The 23,428-nt window shown below is 44.2% G+C and overlaps 1 protein-coding gene across 1 annotated transcript in view; it reads right to left on the bottom strand.

Annotated features, from left to right (window-relative positions):
* Window positions 1-2,736: 2,736 nt before the first annotated feature.
* The window catches only part of FOXK1 (forkhead box K1), a 55,098-nt gene continuing 34,406 nt past the window's right edge, over window positions 2,737-23,428 (bottom strand). Inside the window, exons 3-9 of the mRNA XM_030229603.2 lie at window positions 20,872-21,028; window positions 19,462-19,608; window positions 17,549-17,742; window positions 16,250-16,416; window positions 15,286-15,567; window positions 12,950-13,174; window positions 2,737-10,666 (exon numbers count right to left, since the gene is read on the bottom strand). Of these exons, the coding sequence (XP_030085463.1) occupies window positions 10,446-10,666; window positions 12,950-13,174; window positions 15,286-15,567; window positions 16,250-16,416; window positions 17,549-17,742; window positions 19,462-19,608; window positions 20,872-21,028 (1,393 nt within the window). The 3' untranslated portion in view covers window positions 2,737-10,445. The remainder of the gene's footprint in view (window positions 10,667-12,949; window positions 13,175-15,285; window positions 15,568-16,249; window positions 16,417-17,548; window positions 17,743-19,461; window positions 19,609-20,871; window positions 21,029-23,428) is intronic.

Genomic DNA, 23,428 nt, shown 5'->3' with positions numbered 1-23,428 from the left:
GCGGGCGGTACGCCACGCCGGCTCCGGGGAGACGCGGCGGCTGCTGCACGAAGGTTCCGCCCGGCGGGAAGGGCTCGCAGAGGCGTGGGGTGACCAAAATCCGCCAGGGCGGCTGCAAAAGGAGTGTCCGAGGCGCTCTGGTATTATCCCCCACGCCAGGAGCCTGAGCACAAGCTGGGCTCTGAGGTCACCCCACTCTAGGCGCTCAGACCTATGGAACACATCATTACAGGGTAGAGATGAGAGTTGGGGCTTCTGCAGGAGTGATGGTAAAAGACAATAAATGTATCAGCCTTTCCTGCAACCTGTCCATAAAACAGAGTTTTCCAAAAGACCTACGAGATGTTAGACCAGCTGCTCAGTCTTCAGCACTCCCAGAAGTTAAAAATCCATCAGGACCTTCTCTCCCAGCTGCTAACACAGCTGGAGCTCCCAGCACCATGCTGAGCATTGCCCTGCAAGGAGGAGATGCCAGGGGATGGGATTTGGCACTTTGCCTTTGGTAATTCCCTGCCCTGTGCTCTCCTGGCATTAAAGTTCATTAGCACCATGCCTGGGCAATCAGCCAGCAGAGCAGCAGCATGGGGGGAGCCAAAGACAGGATCATTTTAAAAGACACCCCCCAGAAAGGGCTCTGGATCAATACATTTGCTCTCTGAGTACTGTGTTATTAATTTTTTAATTAGTTAGTTAATTAAAAACATCTTCCCTGTAGTAACTGAAGGGAGACTCCAAGATAGGGAGAAACTTTTTACAAGGGCATGGAGGGACAAAACAAAGGGGAATGGCTTCAAACTGAGAGGGCAGGGTTAGATGGGAGATTGGGGGGAAATTCTTCCCTGTGGGGATGGGCAGGCACTGGCAGAGGGTGCCCAGAGAAGCTGTGACTGCCCCTGGATCCCTGGAAGTGCCCAAGACAGGCTGGACAGAGCTTGGAGCAACCTGGGATAGTGGAAGGTGTCCCTGCCCATGGCAAGAATTGGAATGAACTGATTTTTAATGTTCTTTCCAACCCAAACCCATCAATGGTTCTAAAATTCTACGAATTACAGCTACTTTATGTCAATTGAGGCCTTAAAAGACACTACAATTTAATTCTGGAGCTAAGAATGTTTAGTCAAAACAAACACAGAACTTAAATTGTAGCTGCATTAGGAGGGAAAAGGAGGAAAAGTCTAACTACAAGACAGATAAATTACTGTTTTCTGATCTCACAGGCTTAAATGAAAACAATTATAATAAATTACAGGGGAACACACTGGAACAGTTTAACTTTCAAAATAACAATGTTTCACTTCATGACAAAACAAAAGCTGGAGCTGGAGGAATCCTTTATAAGGCCCAGGGGAAGCATCACAGATCTCAAACACACAAGTCCATATGTTCACTCTGCTGTGAGTCAACAGCTGCCCAAATAACTGACAAGGGATCAAAAGTGGGGTGTGTGAACTCCAAACACTGCAAGGTGTGCAGATACACACTTCCTTCCTAGATGAAAAAAAAGGAAAAAATATTAAACACACTGTCCCCTCACTGCTGCAGGAAACTCAACCCCCCTGGGATGTTACACTGCAAGGAGCCAAATGTGGCACCCAAAAACAGCAAAGCAATTCAGGGCATTTTCTCTTTCATATATAATTTTATTTCTGGTTATAGAAACAAATGCTAAGAGGAGAAGCAACATTCCCCAACCACATACATCAAATTAAGGTAACAGAACAGTTAAAATAAATGAAAAAAAAAAAAAGTAGAAATTTAAACCTTTGTTATAGCTTTAAAATATTAACGTTCTCGATACATTAGAAATCACATTCAGATCTCAAATTACTTAAAAAATGTATGGCTCTATATTAAAAAAACAAACAAACAAAACCACTGTATCCCATCTGAAGTGGAAACACAGGTCCTGCTCCTGGGATGCAGGATCCCACACCCTGCTGGGAGCCAGGGCTGCCTTGAGCATCTCACAGGAGCAGCACTGCAACATGGCCAGAGAAAGAACATGAACTTCACATCCACTGCCCCCATGGAGCTTCCCCCTTGGGATACACACCTGCTTTTTAAAAAGCACTGATAACGAAAACAAGTCACAAAAAAACCCCAAAACAACTTTTGATATCAGCTGTAAAAAAAAAAACAAAAAACCAACCCACAAACCCCAAAACATCTGGCTGGAGGTGTCTTGCACAGGCAACACCAGGAACTGAAATGCAAGCATGGCTTTAGTTTCCCCTTTCCATCACCCTCTTATTGTATAAAATAAGTGCCAAACTGAGGTGAAAGGGGTAAGGCTGGCCCAGATCTCTGTAGCAAACCCTTCTGTGAAGCCACTGAGGTATTTCAGGTTTTCCTCTCAGCCTTCCCCAAGGACTCAGTGGGAATGAGCATCTGCAGAACAGGGGGGAGAGTTGGATTTCTCTGAATTCATTTTTTATTAGAGCAATTATTCAGAGTTGGATCTGAATTTCCAGCTTTCCCATCCGTTGCTCACACACAGCTTTTGATTTATCCCTAAACAGCTTTTAACAGTCCTTTGGATAACAGTCCTTTGGATAGCTACAGACTCTTAAAATGCTCTTTTTGGCTACGTGGAGGTTGGCTGGCAGGCTGGGCAAGGCCAGCCTCCTCAGCACAAACAGCATGTCCAGAACCCAACACAACATATGGTCTTGTAAGATTTTCATGTTTTAAAGCCATTTTCTGTATCACTATATATTTGAACGAGTTTGGTTTTGCTTTTGTTTTGTTTTTTTCTTTTTTTTTTTTTTTTTTTTTTACATTCTGTTTTCTATTAAATCAAAAAGATCTTACAAACAATACTCTGGTTCCCTCTACAAGCCCATTTGAGGGAGGAAAAAAAAGAGATTAAGCAAGTTTAGGTTTACAGTAATTCAATAGCTACAGAACCAACTTAGCAGCCTGCCCACCTCCCAAGAGCAGCATATAAATCAGCAGAACATCAAAATGCTCTGCACCAGACTTTTAGCAGCAAGACAGTGAAACAGAAGGAATTCTCACTTTTTCTGCTCCATTTAAATCTCATTTTTCTTCAGCTACCAGACATTTCTCACCATTGCCCTTAGCTTTAAGGAAGGCTCTGTTTCAGACTGCTTGAAGTGGGGTAGGAGCAGGACAGAGAGGTCCAGATCACAGCCTGGCAGCAAACACGAGGCAACAACCAAATATTAGGGGAAGTCTGGGTTTCACAGGGGCTGTTTTCTGCTGGATGAGGAGGAAAGCTGCTTCCTTCCACTGCTCCTATTCTGGTCACTCTTCCTATCACCAACCCTGTCCTCCCTGAAGAACTGAAGCCCCATCACCAGGCAGGGATTACTGAGGTGAAGCTTTCACTCAGATCCTCAAAGAGAATTTCTGCTTCTGGAAGAGCAATTAGGATTAGGAAGTCAAATATCACCTGCTTTTATTCTCAAAATATCCAAGTGGTTCAAAATACACCCTTCTGTGAATTTAGTGATTCCTGTGGAATTAAATCACAACTGAACTTTGGCCAGTTCAGTAAAATTTACTCCCTGTGAACGGAAACATTAGAAAAACTCTTCTGTGCTTGTTTTTAAGGGGATATGGACACACCTCATCTCAAAAAGAGATAGAAGCATGACAAAAGGAAAATAATCTCACCACAGAGGAAAAGAAACAATTTCCTAGCACCCCAGTGTTAGCTTAGCCACCTGACAGAGAGGAATTCCTCAGCCTTACAGCATCCTCGTGGACCCCCATCAATCTCCTCTGTTAGAAATCAGGTCCCATTACTTACAGAGCAGAATCTGTAAAGAACTCCCTGATATTGCACCTAGAGAGAACTGCAGACAAGAAAGGATTCCAGCTTTCATTAGTGCCATTTGAGGGGGTTTTCTTGCAAGAAAAGCAGCGTGCTCTGGGGTTGCTGCAAGCAGGACAAAGCCAGAAGCAGGGATCCTACACAAGGAAGATGCAAGTACCAAGCTGCCTCTTCTGCTCTGTGAGAGGAATGAAAGCAATCACTGAAGTAAAGCTGCTTCCACTGGCTGCTCACATTGGTTACAAAAATAGGTTTATCATTCTTTCAGAGTCAGTGCCTGGTGCAGGAATTACCAACACACTGTATAAAAGTCTGTGTAAGTACCATTCCAGAGAAAGAAATAGTCATGGACCATTTATATATCAATATTGACACACACACTCACACACTCACACATTAATAAATATAAATTTTATGTTTACACAGATCTAATTTAATATTCTCTGAAAAAAAATATTTAAAGGGTTTCTTCCTTAGCTGCCACCCATGAATTGTCAATGTTTTTTTTTTTCCTGTCTTGAGAACAAAGGAGTAGATTTGGCACAACTACCCTCGTGCTCTGAAACTTAAAGTGACACATAAGGAGAGGACCAACCATACATTCTGAAAGGTTTTAATTCAGTGTTGGTAAATTGAAAAGGTATCAAAAGAATTTTCCAAACATATAAATACAAACGTCACAAATTGATTTAAAATTTGGAATTTAAATATAGTGCTCCAAGAAAACCAAGTATTTTTCAAAATGTCTTGCTCAGGCCAAAGTAAAATGCTCCCTGGTGTTTTACTGCCCCATGAAAGACACCCTAACAGAGAAAGCCCACCCTCACAGCTGCAGAATTCCCACTGCTGGTTTTGTGGGAATGCACCCACACCTGCATGCACAAACACGTGCACTGAGCTGCAAACAACCCACCCAGCAGAGAGAGGTGCTGATCTAACACATCCCAGCCCAAGAGCTGCCTGGCAGCCCAGAGAGAGATTCCCCAGCCATGTTTTGATCAGGTGCAGATCAAGATGCAAGAAGGCATCAGCTCCAGCAGCCCAGATGACCTTGTAGTGTACCTGTTTTCTGCAGCACAGCTGGCTCCTTTGGAAGCTACACTTTCCAGCAGTAGTGTATGCTACAGTAGCAGCAGCTTGGACATAATTTTTCACCCAGAAGGACACAAAAAGTTCTACAACAGATTGTTTACTCGTGTAACTGCAACCTAACACAAGAATCCTCGCCAGATGCAGACCTTCAAGCAATAGAATTAAATTAGGAGTTGGATTAAAGGACTCTGGAGTTGACCGATGTAACTACAAATAGAGGGGAAAAACTGATGAAGAGCAGAAACAGGAGCTGCCCAAGAGACTGGCTGGCAAGAGAAGATAGATCATTTGCTGCAGGATGGCATCTGCAAGCTCAAGAACTCAGTGTGCAGCAAGGGCAAAATTATGAAGCAAATCCTGTTCCTTTAGAGGTTCATTCTTAATGCCCTAGTCCAACTTATTAGCAGCAGGACTTAAAAAAAACCTCACAGACTTTGCAGCAGGTAGAAACTCAAGGCAATTTCCACACTGGATTGAAACTATCACTTGATAAGATTAAGCACAGGTATCTTTAAAAGAGATCAGGATCCTTCAGTGCTGCTTCCTGCTCAGAAAGACCCAAGCTAGGACTGCTCCTTGGAAGAGAGACAACAGGGTTGCATCTGCACAAATGCAATCCAGCTTACTCTGTGATTTGCTCCTTACACTTCACATCTGTCATGCAGCAAGAGACCAAACAGGTACTGGGCTGTACTGGCAGAAGTGTAGCTACCAGGCCAAGGGAAAGGATTCCTCTTCCAACCCATCCATCATTCCCAAGATCATGTCTGCAGCACTGTCTCTGCCTCTGGGCTCCCCAGCACAAGACTCACAGTGACCTGCAGCAATTCCACCTGATGGACAAAAAGAGACCAGGACAACCAGGCTGGTTCAGCCTTAAGAGAAGGAAGCAAATTGGAAAAATCTTACTGGAATCTTCAAGTACCTATTTGCAACAGGCAGAGGAAGCAGAGCTGGTTTCTCCTCAGAGGCCAGGAACAAACGCAGCTGACCAGGAAATTCTTATGTTGCTGAGAAGTTTTCACCTTGTGTGGTGAGAGTGGATTCTCTAAGGAATGGTACAGAACTACCACTAGGTGAAATCCAAGATCCCCAAATCCAGGGAAACACTTCTCTTTCACCCTACACTTTGACATTCACTTACACACTAGCACACACCAGTGATATCAAACAAATACCCCCTTGCTGACACAGATGAAAAGCTCCAACACCAACAGAACATCCCCAGCAGGCAGGGAGAAGTGTCCCACACCACCCTGCAAAAGAGCTCAGGTCATATGCTCCCACTTGCTTAGATACAGGTCCCTAGCCTTCTGTGCTCCAAGTTTGATTTCATTGTGGGCATTTCTACTGAAAAAGGAAAGAGAGAAAAAAAGTGGAAATTAACTCTGAATGACAACTCTAAGTCAGTACAAAATACCAAACATACAAAATCAAGTTTACCCCCCTCAAAATCTGATGCTAGACCATGACATTGATGGCAGAAGCACTGTAAGAGCTTGAGCTGTTATTTCTTTCCTCTTAGAAAGCTTTAACTTGTGTCTGAAAACACTCTCCTGAATAAGCTCTGCCCAACAGTAACATGTCTAGAACACAACATGAAAATTCATACAGGGTGACCAAATTGACTCTTCTCAACCTGTTCTGGAGCTCCATGTATTCCACAGGTATTTTCATCCATGAGTCCTTAGACAGAGTTTAATGCCAGGTGCTGCTCCTGTCAGTGGATAAAAATGACTGGATATGCTACAGGGGACAGTGTTAATGGTATGGGGGAGGGAGGAATATGGGAAGGAAAAAGAGTTGAAAAGAATATATGAGCTAATCATGAACTTCAATTTTGTGCTCAGTACTGTGCTCTGTTATCACTAAATCAGATTAAATTGATCTTTCTCTAAAAAGCTTTCTGTAACATAAGAGCCAAGGTCAAGACAAACAACATGGAATTCCAGTGGAACAGAACAAAGAACAACTGCATTCAACTCTTGCAAACTGGGGCAAAGAAAGTTGCTATAAACTAACTGTGATCAAAGTAAAATTAGTCAATGTCATTGCCTAAGGTGAAAAAAAAGAAATCAATAGGGAATGGTGGGAAGTGAATTCACACATGAAGAACTTGCCTTTACAGTTCTCCCAGGTCCAAGTTATCGCAGTTTAAATATTCAATATGCCTTGACCTTCATTACACAGAGAGCAGAAAATCCAGTGAAACCTCCACCTTCACTTCCCCTCAAACCTTCTTTAGTTAATGTAATCAAAGATGAGATGCAACTTTTTAGACAATAAAAACAAGTCAGATTATAAATTTAAAATAATCAGAGTATGGCATATAACCATTAAGGTAAGCATTTTCTTCCTAGTTGAAGACTTAATTCTACTACCACACCTTTGCAGCCTGGAGAATCAGGACTGGTATGTAGAAAGAATGGTGCTGTCATCCAGACTGATCAGTGCTGAAAGAATTCATCTGGAGGCCTGAAAGGAGATGTCTTCATTTCACATGTTCTGGATGAGGACCACGCTTTTCCACAGCTCTCAACACGATTTAGCAAGACCAGTTATTTTACCTGGTACTAGGCAATGTTTAGACAAACCTACAAAAAAATCTGCAAGTGGCAGGACTGCTTCCTACAGCAGCAGAGGGATGCAAGACTGATAAAGCAAAAACCCCCTGACAGGGTGAACTGACAAGTTCCAGACATCTCAAGCAGAAAGGGTGAGCAGAACAAAGATATTTGCTTATCCTCAACTCCCATTTGAACCAGCAGGCACTGTGAGCTACAAAAAGAAGAGACAGAAAGTGTTATTCTGTTCTAAATACTCAGGAGGCAGATCTACACATGCAACTTGAGGATGGACTTTCAAGAGGTATCTACAAAGCAGCAGCTTTATGGTGGATGAAAACATTGTCACTCAGCTGATGTCTTTCCATGGTGCTGGATTATTTTACAAAGTTCAGGGCTTAATTATTTAGACTCTTCAAGAGAAAAGCAACAGCAGAGAAAAATCCACAGAATCTTGGCAGCTCCACATTCTGAACAGTTTTCTGTTGGTTTTTCATCTTGCTCTGACTCACCCAACATTCTGGAAAGCCAAGGACTCCTGCGCTTCCGGAGCGTTCCCGAGCCTCGGGGCTGTTTCAGAGGCGAGCCTGTACCTAAACCAGCAGTCACCCGAAAGTAATGATTCATCACAGACACTGCTGCACTCTCACTTGTGCCCTCTGCCTAGAAGTTCATTTTATTGACTCCTGGCTTTGAAAAGGCTACAGAAAACAGAGCTAATCTGTGTGCTCTTCTGCTGCGCCACACCTTGCCTTCCTAGCGGGAGAAGGGACAGCTGGAGGCCAGCCTGCTTCAATTACTTTGTGGTCTCTAACAATCCTCCTTCACAAAACCATTTCAAAGTACTAAAATCCCATCTAATAACTTGTCACTAAGGGCACACACCTGAATTCTGAAAGCCCAGCTGAGATAAATGATCTGTCATGAATATTTTATGTGCCTCTCTCCGCAGAAAGCAACCGCAAATCATGAGAGCAAGAAATTCTTTCCTTCTTTCAGCAATATTTCTCACAAAATAATGGACTTGAGAATTAAACATGTCTGGATCTTATTCAAGTGGTGGGACTTGATTATTGAATAGGATTTGGCAAAGACAAAGGAAACCTAGAAGGGAACAAGTGATGCCAGCTGTTACCTTGTGGACTTCCTCCCCAGATTCCAGCAGGCACCGAAGGGCTGTGCCTTGCCCTTAATCCCCATGGATATGCTGACAGTATCATTTACTGCACACTGGGGAAGGCTTTTTGCAATGTTTCTGCAGTGGGTTTTGCCTGTCTGCCTTGTCAGACTGCACAGGACAGCAAATCAGTACAGATGGGGGAAAGCCCACCAGAGGCACTGCCCACCCCTCTTAAGTCTCTCTTGCCCTTACCAAAGCTGTAACATTTGCTAAATTAAAAAATCTCTGCTGTGCTGCCAGAAGACATGTTAGCCAAGGGGACTGCAAAGGGTGTAAAGCCAAAAGGGTTTGCTGGAGGCTACAGGTAGGGGTGGATTTATTTGCCAGTCATAAGGTGTCACAAGTCAGATCTGCCTTCCTCAAAAGACATCCCTGTACTCCTCCTTGTGAGGAGCCTGGAATACAGTTTGAGTAAAGGCCTCCTCCTACTGGCCAACCCAAATGGTCCTCAAGGCAGATGAGATGAGAGAGGGAGCCAAGCAATGAAAGCAAACCTCCAAATCAACTTTGGTAAAACTGTTTGAAGACCTCCAGTGAGTTTTGCCACATGGAAAATAAAAGAGAAGTCTTTTGCCTTGGTCTACTACACCCTGACAGAATTTGAATGAACCATGGTATGACCTCTGCTGCCTCTCATCCAAGCCCTAAACTTCCCTCTCCCAAGAGTAACACAGGAATTTTGCTGTTAGCCATGAAAGAGGGTCAGCTCTGACTTCCTGACCAGGGTCCATCAAGCTAAGGACCACATCACCACCAGGAGATGAAGGTGACAGCTTTAGTGCAGGACATCAACCAATAGTTTCTCAAGTTCACAAAGACAGTGGCCATTCCTTCACCTACAGTGCTAATTTGAACAAAAGCTGGTGCTTCACACAAGCTGTGATCAATCAAATGCACACAGAGCCTCCTGGAGACACCCTTCCCCATGGGATCCTCAGGCATCAAGATACTTTGGCTGTTGTCCAGAGCAAGTGATGAACAATTGTAAGAAATTATTTGTAAAGATACAAACCCCTTTGTTTTTAACATCTTTACAGGAACCAAGTTAATACAGTTCCTCTGTCATCCTATTCTCCCTCAGAGGGAATGGAGAGAAATTTCATCTGGAAATCCAGGTGGCTGAGCCCTGTAACTCTTCCTTCTGAATCCCCATATAAATAAACATTTGTATTCAGAATTTTCTGTTTTAAAAGCCAGAATCATTTGCCTTTTTTTTTTTTTTTACGCTTGGTACCATGTTTCTTTAATGTTGTTGTGAGATACTGCACCCATCTTTCAGCATTTGATTGCCTTAGGTGACCTTTTTAAAATGGTCCTATGGTTCAAAGCTCTCAGAAGCGTGGTATTAAGGCATACAACGTGAGGAGTTTTCTTTCCAGGGAGCAGACTGTATTTGTATTACATTCCTTTAGATTCTGAACTGCAAATCCCATCCCCTTGGAGCCAAAAGGGGAGAAGACAGTTAAAAATATCCCAGCAGTCATACAATCAGTTGTCTGTACTTTTTTGAATCTTAAAAAAAAAAAAAAAAAAAAAAAAGAAAAGAAAAAAAAAGGAAAAAAAATCCTGTAAGTAGAGACAGAACAGAGTTCCAGATATGGGTTCTTGGGAGGGATTTTCCATTCTTTTTGGCACCTTGTGATTATAACAGCTGTTGTCCTCCCATTGAAAAATCTGCCTTTCAAAAGAGCTCTTTATCAGCTGTGTTTTGAGCTGTTACAGTTGTGGTTGGTTTCCTGTGAAAGCTGCTTTAGGGCTCCTCCCATCCCATGCCCACCCCGCCATCACTCCAGCTCCTCCCACCGCTTCTTCATTCACTGGTTGCCTGTCCTTGTGGCACTGTGGATGTGATGACTCCAGCCTGGGCTGGCACTGCTCCACTGGGCTCTTCTAGCCGTGCTCTCTTCACTTCAGGCTCGCTGGAGGAGGCTGCTGCCGTCTCTTCGGTCCCTGGCTCGCACACCCGGCTGACGACAACAGGAGTGGACGAGCTGGCCTGGGCTGCAAGGAGCTGCAGTGGATTTGTAAGGGCTGGGAAGGAAGATAAGAAAGAGAAGCAGAATTAGTGGGGTGAAGCAGAACAAGTGTTTGCTATTCCAAGAAAAGCAAGAAAAGAAAATCCCACTGTTAAACGCGACAGCTGGCACACGGTCAAGTGTTGCTTCCCAGTGCATTCTGAAAGCCTGGCTTGCCTTGTCCTTCCCTCTCCCCCCACAACCTCAGCTTTTGGTTTACCAAACCAGCAACAACCCCCCTCACTGGAGAACTTCCTTCTTCCCATGCACTGTCAAACAAGGCATTGCTAGCTAAGTATTTGGTCCCAGCAGGGGAGGATCAAGCTCTAGTTAAAATTACAGCACATCTCTTTGAGAGGTAATTCTGATTGTAGGTGGTCAGAGAATTTCTCATGAACTCCAGCATCCATGTGCTGGGCTTTTTATTTGGAGGTTTAGAGGCTCTCTTGGGCCCTGCTCACACAGGAAGAACAAACCAGGCTGTTGGGAAATAGAATCAAAATACTGAATGTACTGACATCCCACTTGTAAAAGGGGCAGGAAAAAGCTTACCCTGGACAACCACATGTGTTCCCATCAGAACTGGGATCAGAACAAAGGAATTTCTGGCTTCTAATCTTGTATTGCATTACTGACACAAGAACTCACCCTCCCATTAATAAAAGTGGTAAGAAAAAAGATGATTTAAGTAGCAACCCTCAGTAAAAATGTCTACAATTCCTAGTTCCAGACAGAGAATGTGCTTACACACTGACTTTGGCACACACCACTGCTTGGAAAACAAAACACATGCAGTTTTTGGACTCTGCATCAATCAGAGAGGAAGCCAAAGGGGACTCAGGAAACAGCACATCCTCTGCCCTCCAGACTCATTTGCAAGGGATGGAATGACTGAACATCAGTGCTGTGTTCACTGCTAAATGCATGAAAAAGGAGCCCTAGGATAAATAAATAAAGCCAACAGAACAAAGGCTCTCAAAGCCCAGTAACTTCTACCAAGGCATGAGAAAAAAGCTGTAGAGTATCAAGAAGATGAAGGGAAAAATATAGGGTATAGATGAGGGCAGTCAGCAATTACAGCTTAATGACTTAGAGAACCTAAATCTTTGAAGAGATTTTTAACTCTTTGAAGAGAAGTTAACTTAGTACAGATGAGAGTCAAGAGACTCAGGCTTTGTGAACCAGAAAATTTACTGCCACTTACAAAAAAAATCAGATGCAACTGGAATACTATCTACTTTACCCACTTTGATGAGAGTTAAAAATTTGATGAGATTAAAATATTTTAACATAAAAATGTTAAATAAAAAAACTGTCTGATTCTATATTAGACAAATGCTGCTGCTGGTTAGTAGAAGCTTGACTTATCTCATCTATTAATAGTTTCTAATAACTGCCCAAAAACCTTATCACTATCATTTTTTCATAGTTCCAATGAGATTCTTGCAATTGAAGTGCATGCCAGGTGATAACTGTGAAGAGAAATGGCAGACTGTGGCAGAAATTTCTGTAGAAACATTCCTACCTTGAATGAAAGGCATCCAAAGCCCAGCAGTGCCCTTCATCTCAAACTCCCAAAAGCACCAGCCTGAGGCAGCAGAAGTGCTTGGCTTCTCAGAGAAAAAAGCCATAAGAAACCTGGATATTCCCATCCCCAGCTGAATAAAATCTGAGGTGCTGAGCAAGCAAGAGGAGACTGCCAAGACATGGCTTGTATGGAATTTCAAGAAACCTTGCTTGACAAATGACTAGAACATATCCTGTGTATACAAAAATCCTACATTCATTCACCTGGTGAAATAGAGCTTGTTTCTCTCAGGCTCTAAGACAGTAAGATGGGAAAGTATGTTATTTTCCTTTTACTCTACTGAGTCATGTTTCACAAGATCTAAAGAGCACCATGGAAATTTTATTATTTGGCACGCTGCAAGCAAAGGCTGCTGATCAGAAGAAAATAAATGAAAACAGGCTCTCCACAAGAATCACTAACACTTTCAACAAGTAACCTCAAGAGGTAGAGAGCCTCAGTACTAATAACTGCATAGCCAAGGGCAAAGGAAGGACAGAGCTTTTCTGCCAGAGAGCAGGGCTTTTCCCCCAGGAGAGGCAGCAGAGGTGGACAGAAGGGAACCTCCCACTGATTTACAGCACTGGAAGCGGAAGAATTTCAGTACCTCTGAGCTGGACACATGGAATAACTTGACACACAGAAACCAAGAGGAGAAAACCCTTGCAGCTTTACCCCCTGGCTGCTGAGCTGGGGGAGCAGGGGCAGCCAGGAGCTGGGGAGCAGACCCACCGTAGGCGCTGCCGGCGATGCTGTTGGTGGGCACGGCGTGTTTGCCGTTCTGGGTCACCGCCCGCACCGGGAGCTGGTGCTGCCCCAGGGCCACAGGAGCTGCCTGCTGCAGGATGGTGACAGTCTGCCCAGGGACACCCTGGGCCATCTGGCTGGCCACTGTCTGGATAACACGGCTGGCTGTGGGGATGGTGGCAAACGCGATCGTTGGCTTCTCGTCCATGCCTGCGGAAGGGCAGAAGAAACAAGGATCAGTCACTGCCCTGGCTTAGAGGCAGGTTTATTCTCATTAATACTTTACAGGGATACACACCCCAGGATTAAAATACCTCAGCACCACAGAAGGTCAGGGATGAGTATTTGGAAACGTTAAAATATTCTCTATTGTACATTTACTCTATCAATATTAAAAACATTTTCCTTACAGCATAAGAATAATTTTAAAAAAATCAAACCCATCAATTTGACCTTTTGCCCTAAAAAGGCATCACCTCCCTTACTGGCACATCACAGCTGTGATATGGACAGCAAGCACTGCAAATCTCATAGCTTACTTTGCAATTTCAAACAAACTGGCCTGACTTTCAATACCACACAGCAGGAGAAGGCATTAAGATCTTAAACAATGCCTGGAGCCAAAAGTCTGCAGCAGCTTGCTGTCAGGCCTGCAAGGAGGCTGATTTACAAGGAGGTCTTCCCACAGTTGCCAGCTTTTGCTGTGGAAATACAGGAAAAAAACAGGATGGAGAAAAACAGAAAAGGAGAGCAAAGTTTCTGGGCAGAAGTAACTGCTTGAGAGCACTAAACCACTTTTCTCACTTCCCAGGATAAGTAAGGGGTCAATTCAGCAGGTATGCCACAGATCCAGGACAGCATCCTGCCAGGCATGCATGAAAGGAGAGGAACCACTCTTCCAGGGGCTCTGTGGGTCTCAAAGGAGAGAGGGCAGGAAGAACAATCTCATTAGTCCTGCAGGAAAAGAAGGCCTCTCCCATTTTAACGTTTGCACACATCAAGAGGAGTTAAATGGGACATCAGCACTAAGGTGAAACCAGCAGGAAAGCTGATGGGAATGGGGAGAGAAAAGGCAAGGAAAGCAAGGAGTTTAGGAAGGAAACAGCAGCAAACAAGGAAAGTAGAGACTAGAAAAGGATACAAGAGAGACAAGAAGGGAAAGAACAGGCAACATCAAGAACCAGTGAATGAGAGAAGGGAGCAGGTGATAGGCAGCTGCAACGGTTAGTGCTTCAGGAACATGTATGGGATCCAGACAGGAATTTCTAGAGAATGCAAGTGAAATTCAAGCAAGATAACCAGTGCTGAACTAAAAATGCCATGGGTCCTGCTGCTGCAAGAGGGGAAGCTCTTTGTCATTTTTTCCTTCCCTTAGAGAGAGGGACCATTGTCCCACTGCCCACATAAAAGCAGTCAGAGAAACCAGCCTTGCTGCTGCTACAACACACACTGACCTTGTAGCACTAAAACCTCCTGAAATGGGGAGCAGACAAGGTGTTGTCTAGATCACAGCAAGAGAATATTTAACTCACTAAATCCCCCAAGGCTGGAATTTCCAGCTTAGGGACAAAAAAAGGCCTTTGTTCTAACTGGTTTTTGAAGATTGCTGTAATGGGGCACTGCCTGCACTTCCAGAAGCACATGCTTTCCTCTAGGAATCCAGGCCTGCAGAAAAGAAGGGCTCAGTCATTTATTTACAAAGCCATCCTGAAGCAGAGTTGCAGCCTTTCCCAGGCTCTCTTTTGGCTGGCAAGTGCACGTGTTTTCATAGCCAATACACAGGCATAATACTGGTACTGGGGATAATTACAAAAGCATGGAGAAGGACAAAGGGGAATGGCTTCAAACTGAAAAACCAGGTATAGATGAGATATTACAAAGAAATTCTTTCCTGTGGAGGTGGTGAGGCCCTGGCACAGGCTGCCCAGAGCAGCTGTGACTGCCCCATCCTTGAAGTGTCCAAGGCCAGGTTGGATGGGGCTTAGAGCATCCTGGGATAGGGGAAGGTGTCCCTGCCCATGGCAGGGGGATTGGAATGAGATGATCTTCAAAGCACCCTCCAATCCAGATCATTCTATGATTCTATGGTAATAAGCAAATTTTAAGCACTGCACATTTTCTCAGGCTCTGAAGTCTGTTAGTTTTGTTTCCCAGGAGACAAGAGAACACAGTTGTCCTGCTCTCTGGTGGAGACAAAAAATGGATGAGCTCTCATTTGGTTTAAGTTTTACCTGGAGAACCATCTTTTTTAACGGCTCAGTGCCCAGTGAGTGAAAACGTTCAAGACTTATTAGCAGAGTAGCAAGGGAGGTGAACGCTACCTCGGTGGTCAGCAGCTAAGTCCAACACTGCTCCTGCAGCTTCATGAGCTCCTCCTGCCGTGCCCTGGTTTGTGAGGATGTATCCATTTGCAGAGTTTGCAGAGGAGGTCACCACTCGGACCATGGTGACAGTGGGGGCTTGCTGAACGACGTGGATTGCGTGGCACGAAGGCTGCTGGGAAGTCACTATGGAGGCTGGCATGTAGGCCACTGGTTTGGCCACCAGGGTGGATGGTCGGGGAGGAACAGCCATAATCACTGGCTGGGCACTCACTGGAGATCCTGAACAGAAAAGAGAAGCACACATTAACAGGAGAACAAAAAGATCCCCATTTATTTCATCTGTGCACTTCCAGCCTACTCAGTGCTTCAGTAGTGCATTCAGGAATGGAGGTAGAAATGAACAAATAAAAAAAAAAATCAAGCCTTCAAAAATACCACCCTCAAACTTCTCCTTCCTAATGTACAAAAACCCTACTTGTCATCTGAGCACATTTCTGTGAATAAAAGCCATAACAAACATAAGAAAATACCCCAAACCAAGCTTTCCTTAATGAGCTTTGTCTTCCAACCTCACCCTACACCCCAGATCAGCACAGCTGATATTCAGGTATTTACCAGGTCCTGGCCACAGCACCAGAACTTGGAGTAGCCAAGCTGATCTTACCCAGAGGCTGATAAATGAGAACAAGTGAGCTGTGTGTTGCCATGGCTGCTCTGCCGTCAGATCTTTACAGCCACCTAGCTCAAGGTTAGATCAGCTGTCTCTACACTTTCTGCCCCTCATCCAAAGAAGAGTCAGAAAAATGGTTTGAAGTTGTACTTGCACCATCAGTCTCTAACAACAAAGTGGAAAGACAGTCCTGGATCCTCCAGAAAAACACTGCAGAAGCCTTCCTGTGGTGTCCTCAGCATGGCACATGGGGCAAGGGAACAGCCAGGCTCTGGAACAAGAGCTACTCACCGGGTGCGCTCTGGGAATAGCGATACTCTGGAACTGAGGCCAACTTTGACCCAAAGTCGTGATCGTGCGGAATGGGTGAGCCCTCCCGTGACAGGCACTCTGGAGTCTGTAGGCCACTAGAGTGAGGGGACAGCAGGCCAGGGTGAGTAGGGGAGGCAGGAGCACTCCTGAAACACCAAAACATAGCGTTGGCAAGTGCAGATGCATTTTGACCACAAGACAGCAGCAGAGACCCAGAGTTATGTCCAGGAGAGGATTCTCTAGGAAGGACAGCCTTTCCTCCACACCACCCACTGCAGTCCTGCTGGGAAGAGCTGAAAGGTACACAGGGACCCCACAAACACTCCAGCTTCAAATATTATTGTGTTATTCCTTGCTGAAGGAAACTGGACCCTTCAGAGTACTGTTAACACTTCACTGTTAGACCCACTGCTGACAGAGAATCCCCAAATGCTGCACGCTCAGATCAGTTTTATAACCTCAAGTCATTCTCAAAGAACCTATGTCAGAGTTTGAGAGTGACAGAGAGAAGAAGAAAGATGCAAGTAGAGACAAATGTCTGGCCCTGCACATGCTTGCAGAGCAGTTGCTTCCCCTTCTCCCTGTTGCCTCCCTCCTCAACCACTTGGTTCCCACCTCTGGTCCCAAACACGTGAGGAATTGTACATTTCTTTAATGACAAACCAGAATAAAAAGCTGAAAAATTCCCCTCCTGTTTCCACCACATTTTAACAGAGAAAATAGGAGGTGTGGGAGGAATGTTCCATGAAATTGCTGCAGCTAGTGCTGAATTCTATGTCTTCTCCTCACAGCTACCAGGCTCAAAGAAGCTCTCATTGCACAAGGCAGTGGAGCTGACTGGAGCAGCCACACAGAACTCCTGTTGCTCCACTGCTGACAACCACCATCAACCCAATCTCCCTATAGGAGGGTGTTTTAAATACCACAGAAGTTATTCCCACTATGATCTAATCCACATCTAAACACAGCTTTCCTGAAATCAGAGATTGGCATCTGAAAACACTCACTCCAGTGATAACTGCTTTGAATTTCTTTGAAATGATGCCAAACCAGATACGTTATTTGATGCATTTTTGTAGTTTGCTCCTGGATTTTTTTTTTTTTTTTTGTTAAACACTTAAGAAGTCAGAACAATTTTCAGATTATGCCTCAGGACTAACTACATCACCTCTCAAACTATAAACAGAAGCAGAGTATACTCACTGTACTTCAGGAGAAGTTTTAGTTTATTTTCTTTGTAATGAGTTTGGCAGAGAGATGAGAGGAAATTGAAGTTACCTGGAGGAGAGAGGCCCAAAAGGTGTTCGGAAGCAGGACACTCCTCTTTGCCTTCTTTTTCTAAATGCTTGTTCTACAAGTTTGGCTTCAGAGGCAGGGTCAATCCTCCAAAAGGAGCCCTTTCCAGGCTCCTCTTGGGAGCGTGGGACTTTAATAAAGTAACGGTTCAAGGAGAGGTTGTGCCGAATGGAATTCTGCAGGAAGCAGAGGAATGAGGTGATTATTTTGCCAGGAAGTAACAAAGACAAATGAGTTGCACCACACAGCTTGGAAAAATAAATCCACACTGCCAGAATCAGTGTGGAAGGTAGAAACAAGTCACTCAACTCACACAGCTCAAAAGTCACAGGAGAACATCAGGAGAAAACCTGGGGGAAAGTGTCAGAATTTCTCCTGACCAAGCTGAAAGATGGGTTTGCCTGGTTGGTACTTAAATACATCTGGAGCCAGAGCAGTGACTTCTCTGTGGAAAGCCAAGAAAGCAGAGCTTTTGCTGAGGCAGGGGGAAATCACTGTAAACCACATCAGAACTCTCTCAAAAGTCAGGCTTTATTCTTGGCAAGTGGAAAAAGTTGCCTGAGCCTGTGCTAACTGCTCACCTGCCAAACGATTACCAGGGTGCCCAAACATGCCCTAGAGGACACTGCACCTCACAGTAATCACAATGCAAGGCAGCCAACATGCCCTCAGCCAGCTCTGGGAGGAATCCATGAGCTCTGTGGCACTCTGCAGCTCTCTGGATGATGACAAGACTGTTTATCCTTTCCATTGTAACAGCCCACCTCTAACAGGGTGTAATGCTGCCTTTTGGGCTGGGGAAGAGCTCAGCAAGCCTCTGTGTGCACAAACTCATCTCTCTTCCACTTCTAAAACAAAACAAAAGCTTTTCTACCAGGTTTAGACAACCTCCTCACTGGTGAAGCCTTACAATGCCACTGGAGGGGAGAGAAAAAGGTAGCAACTTCACTCCCTGCTGAAATGCAGCTCTCTGAAGCAGGATGCAGCAACTGGTTCACAAAGCACAACTCTGCTGAGCAGGTTAGGGCAGGAAGTGAATTCCACAATTAATTAGAACTGCAGGGAAAAGCCAGGGAGGCAGAAATGTATTTATTCCAACTGCACTCAAAGTGCACCAAGCAGTACTGCTCCTGCCAGTTGCACACAGTGAAATCAGCAGCTGCAAGAGCCTTTGCAGCTGTATTAGTGTATTACATTCAAATGCCAACACCCATGGCAGAGGTGTGATGCCAAGAAAAAGTCTGAAAGCAGGTGGAGTTGAGGTTCCTGAAACTTTGGAAGCAGCCCTCAAGTGAACAGTGAAGTTTGATTTAGCATGTGTTAACTACATCCAAACTCTCCTCTGAAGCTGGTCAGGTTTCCTTGAGTACCACAAGGAGTCCATGGACTCCCAGTTTCCCAAGTTCCCACTCAAATTCAGAACTGCAAACTGACTTAGGCAGTGAAGTTGATACACTGGGAAAACAAAACATCTGTAATGATTTAAGGAGTTATGATTAAAAACTGGAGCCTCAGTTTTAGGCTGGATATCCTCTGCTTGGAGAAATCATGTCAAAGATGAGGTGAAGGATTAAGCAAGTATCTGGGCAGAGGAGTGACTGATAGCAAGGATATAGGGAAATAAAATACAAAATGAAAGACACATGACTACAGCATTAAAAGAGGAACTAGAGAGCCCAACAGTAACACACTACATTGCCCTACAAAGTATTCAAAAAAAACCCCAACAGAACTAATCACCCACAAATGAACTAGTCAGCTTGTGTTAAACAAATTCACTCTGGGAACAGTCAAAGCAGCTCTATTCCCAGTGCCCCAAATCTTTAATAAATGCATTTCAAAGCAGATAAGCCATGTCAAAGTAGTTTAAAAGCTTGTCAGTGTCAAGAACTCACCTGCCAGCCTTTGTCAGCAGTCCTGTAATATGGATAATGCTTGGTAATGTGGGCATAGATCCCACTTAGTGTTAATTGCCTGTCCTGTGCTGAAGATATAGCCTGCACAATTAGCTGAGCATAAGAATAGGGTGGCTTGGATTCATCCTAAGCAAGAGAAAAAAAAAATGAACAAACAGAAATTTAGTAACTAACAAAGAATTCCTATGCTACAGTGTACCACAGCCCAAACTTAAAAAGCACATTGGGCTGTAATTTTCACTGATGCCAAGGGAGCAGCAGGGCAGCTAAGAGAGCATCAGCTCTCTCATTGCTGTTTTATGCTGCCACCAGCCCATTCTGCACAATCATTTGTGTTCAAACAGAGCTACAGGGCTGAGTCAGATGAAAGTATCTCCTTCCATCTCTCCACAAACACAGATAAACTCCAACTTCAGTCTGATTCCATTCCCCACTGAATTTCCCACACATGCTTACACTGGCACAAGGAAAGGGGTCAAGATAGGCAATTGGAATTAAAAAATAGAGTATAGGTACAGTCACTGCTTTCTGTGATCATGAATTAAAGCCTTCAGTTCTGCCTAGCTACAGCTCCACTCTGCTGGAAAGGTTTGAGGCTGTCTGTTATCAGCCCTCCTCCCAGCAACAAGCCCAACATGAAACCTGATCCCATCCCTTCCCTTCTCCAGCAGGATTTGTTTCATTCTAGGAACTTTAATTTGTTTGCTAGATCTCGTATTTCCAACTCTTCACATTACTGCATCAAGAACAACCCTTCTTGTCTCAAGGGAGAATTAAGTCTACAAAAAGAAGCCATCTACTAGTGTGCTCCTCCACCCAATCCCAAATCAGGTGGTTTTGGATATGGAACTTTTAACTTTGATCTGAAGATCAGCTCACCAAAATTACATTTTATCACTCTAACGAAGTTATTTTTTAATCTAGATTCCACTTGCCACTCTCCTCGTTTAACGCCTACTTGACAGGCCTTCATGTTTGTTTTAAAGTCTGACTACAGACTTCTCATGACAAGGATCTGGTTTCTTCCCCTGCTTCTGCTTTCTCCAACTGTGTTTTGCAAAACACCATTAATTAAAAGAAGAAAATGAGATGCTGAATTTTATGTGCCTGTTCTTTATGGGATCTTGATTTATCAAACAAGTAAAAATATTATTCTTGCTTAAACATTTTAGTGAGTGATTTAAATATATTTTAGGCAGCTAAGCAAGCAGAGACTACCACTAAGCCAAGCACAGTTTGAAGGAATGACCTCCACACCCTGCAGGACACTGTACACAGCACCCTTATGGTTCTTAAACCCCTTTTACTCTAACCAGGACTAGCAATAAAGCCCCAGGCTTTAATAATCCTCCCAAGGAGCACTACTGGGTAAATAATGTTTGTGTGAACCTTTGGGCTGTCCCCGCCAGATGCATCTGCCTGCTGCTCTGAGGCTGCCTTTGCCGCATACTCTGCTGCCAGCTGCAGATCCGAGGTAATGTTGTGAACAAAACGATATCCTGAGGATCCAGCACCACGTGGACTGGCTGGGCAAGAGTTGGGAACACTGGAGAGGCAAAAAAACCAAAATTAAATACAGTTGCTATTTCATTTATTACCAACGCATGCAGTTTACTCTCGAAGGTACAGTAAAGCTCTCTGGTCATGGAGAAGCAGATGCAATGGCCTTACTTTTGCCCCTGTGGCTTATCCAAAGCCCAGACAGATTGAGAAAAAAATCCACCAGAGATAAAATTGGAATTTCTACAAAATCCTGACACTCCCTGCCATATACACTTCCTGCAATCACAACAGAGCAGCGTTTCAAAGTATTAAACAACTTCTTTGTGTTTAGAGAAGCACTGCAAACTTCAAACAGCATACAGTGTATGAGGGATGAATATTTAAGTAAATGGATAGTTTATTACTATGACTTGTTAAGGAACAACACACCAATCTCCTTGTAACACAGATCACAGTTAATCAATCCTTCTAAGAGACAGTTCTACAGCACCAGAGCTGAAGCACCCAGAGCAGGGACCTGCCATGAAGGTCCCTGACACCACATCTGAGCCCCACAAGGCCATTCCCTGACACCAAACAGCTGGAGACAGGCGTTTCCTTGATTCACCCCACACCCATGCAGCCAGCAAAGGGGAGCTGCACTCACTGCCTACACACAGAGGTAGCCCAGCATCAGTTCTGGCTGGAAAAGGCACATTCAGAGTGGCAGGGCCACCACAAGATGGCATTACAGGAACGGTGACTGAGCACCACAGGCTGGGAAAGGTGATAAAATGCTACAAACACATAAAAGGGGCCTATAATTTGCAACATCACTCAGGCACACAGAAATGAGTGCTACAAGATGAGAACTAATTAGAGAGGCTTGTCTAGGGATCACACGTTCTTGATTTTTAGGGTTGGAAGAATCAAAGAATGGTTTGGATTGGAGGAGACCTTAAAGATCACCTTGTTCCAACCCCCTGCCGTGGGCAGGCACACCTTCCACTGCACCAGGTTTTTCCCAGCCCCATCCGACCTGGCCTGGAAGGATGGGAGGAGAGGGATGAGTCTGGGAAGCTGAAGTTCCCTTTCTCTGTCTCTCCTTGTCCTGTGCTGTCCAGAATTGAGGGATTCAGTGCCAGAACAGCAGGATGCACAGCCAAATCCCAGGATTACAAATGTCTTCTAGGAGCAGAGAAACAGTAAACAAGAAAGCAAACCAATACACAGAAGATTTACATAGCAAAACAAGCAGTTCAAATTGTATGAAAAGATGCAAATTGAAGCTCACAGCTGGAACTAGAATTCAGTAAAACTGGCATAAACAATCCTCTTACTGGTGAAATGCCTGATAACTGACACAAACAAACACTGACACTCATCACAGCACTGCACCAAATGCTGTATGAAAAAACACTGACCATGGGCCCTTCCTCAAAAGGTGATGGCTGGATAGATTGCCCCACATAGACACAGGGATGGAGAGGAAGCAGTGAGACAACCCTTGTTTGCTCAGGGAGCAATACCTTGGGTGCAGAAGCAATTTGTCAGTGTAAGGAATGAGCATTTCCTACCAGTCCAGCCTGTAAACTGAGAAGTGCTGCTACTCCTTGTGGTATCTCTGCAAATGGCTGCAGTGCTGAGCTCAGCACAACCCAGACTGGTTTCTTTTAAAAGTGAATTACAGAATGGGGGAGCTGGGGGCAGAGAAAAGGCAGCAGAAATATCCAAACAGCAAATCCTTGAAACAGGGAACTCAAGCCTTGTACAGCACCTGGTAACCCTTGCAGTGCCCACCAACAGTCCTGGGCATTCATGGGTGATGCTGTTCAGAAGCACAGCAGAAGGTAAAGCTTTCAGGTAGTGCAAGGTATAAAATGTTGATGAGCCCATACTTATAGATCTCCCTTTGCCAGAGATAAAGGCATTTCTTACCCAGCCTTTCAAAGAGCAGACACCTATTTGTGCAGGAAAATGAATGAAAATTTCCTACTCCAAGCTTTGGAAGTGGGTAATACTAAACCACAGAAGACACTCTTGATGTCTTAGTATTCTCATGAGGAGCTGGTGTGAATTTAATTATTCTGCTGTCATTTTTCCATAGCTTCTTCACGTACACACTTCTTATAATGTGCAGATAATTACAACCGAAAGCCATTTTCATACATGAAACAATGACAAACTAAAACCACAGTGATTCTTTTTGTGTTTGGCACCCAAGCAATTATTGTAACACACGGGCTAGAAGTGGAAGAGGATGAAACAGTTTTCTGATTTTGTTATTTGTCTGCAGAAATACACAAACAGCAAACCACAGAGACTGCAGCCAAAACTCAGGACAAAGATATGGAAGAAAGAAAAGTTCTCCAATAAATCCATGCTCTTCAGAGCCATATTTCTTGCTTTTCCTTTTTAAGAAATACATAAACAAAAATAGATAAAAGAATTTATTCCTTTATTC

The sequence above is a fragment of the Serinus canaria genome, chromosome 14 (genome assembly GCF_022539315.1).
Source record: "Serinus canaria isolate serCan28SL12 chromosome 14, serCan2020, whole genome shotgun sequence".
Taxonomy (NCBI): Eukaryota; Metazoa; Chordata; class Aves; order Passeriformes; family Fringillidae; genus Serinus; species Serinus canaria.
Note: the sequence above shows the minus strand (reverse complement) of the source record. Positions and strands in the feature narration are given on the sequence as shown.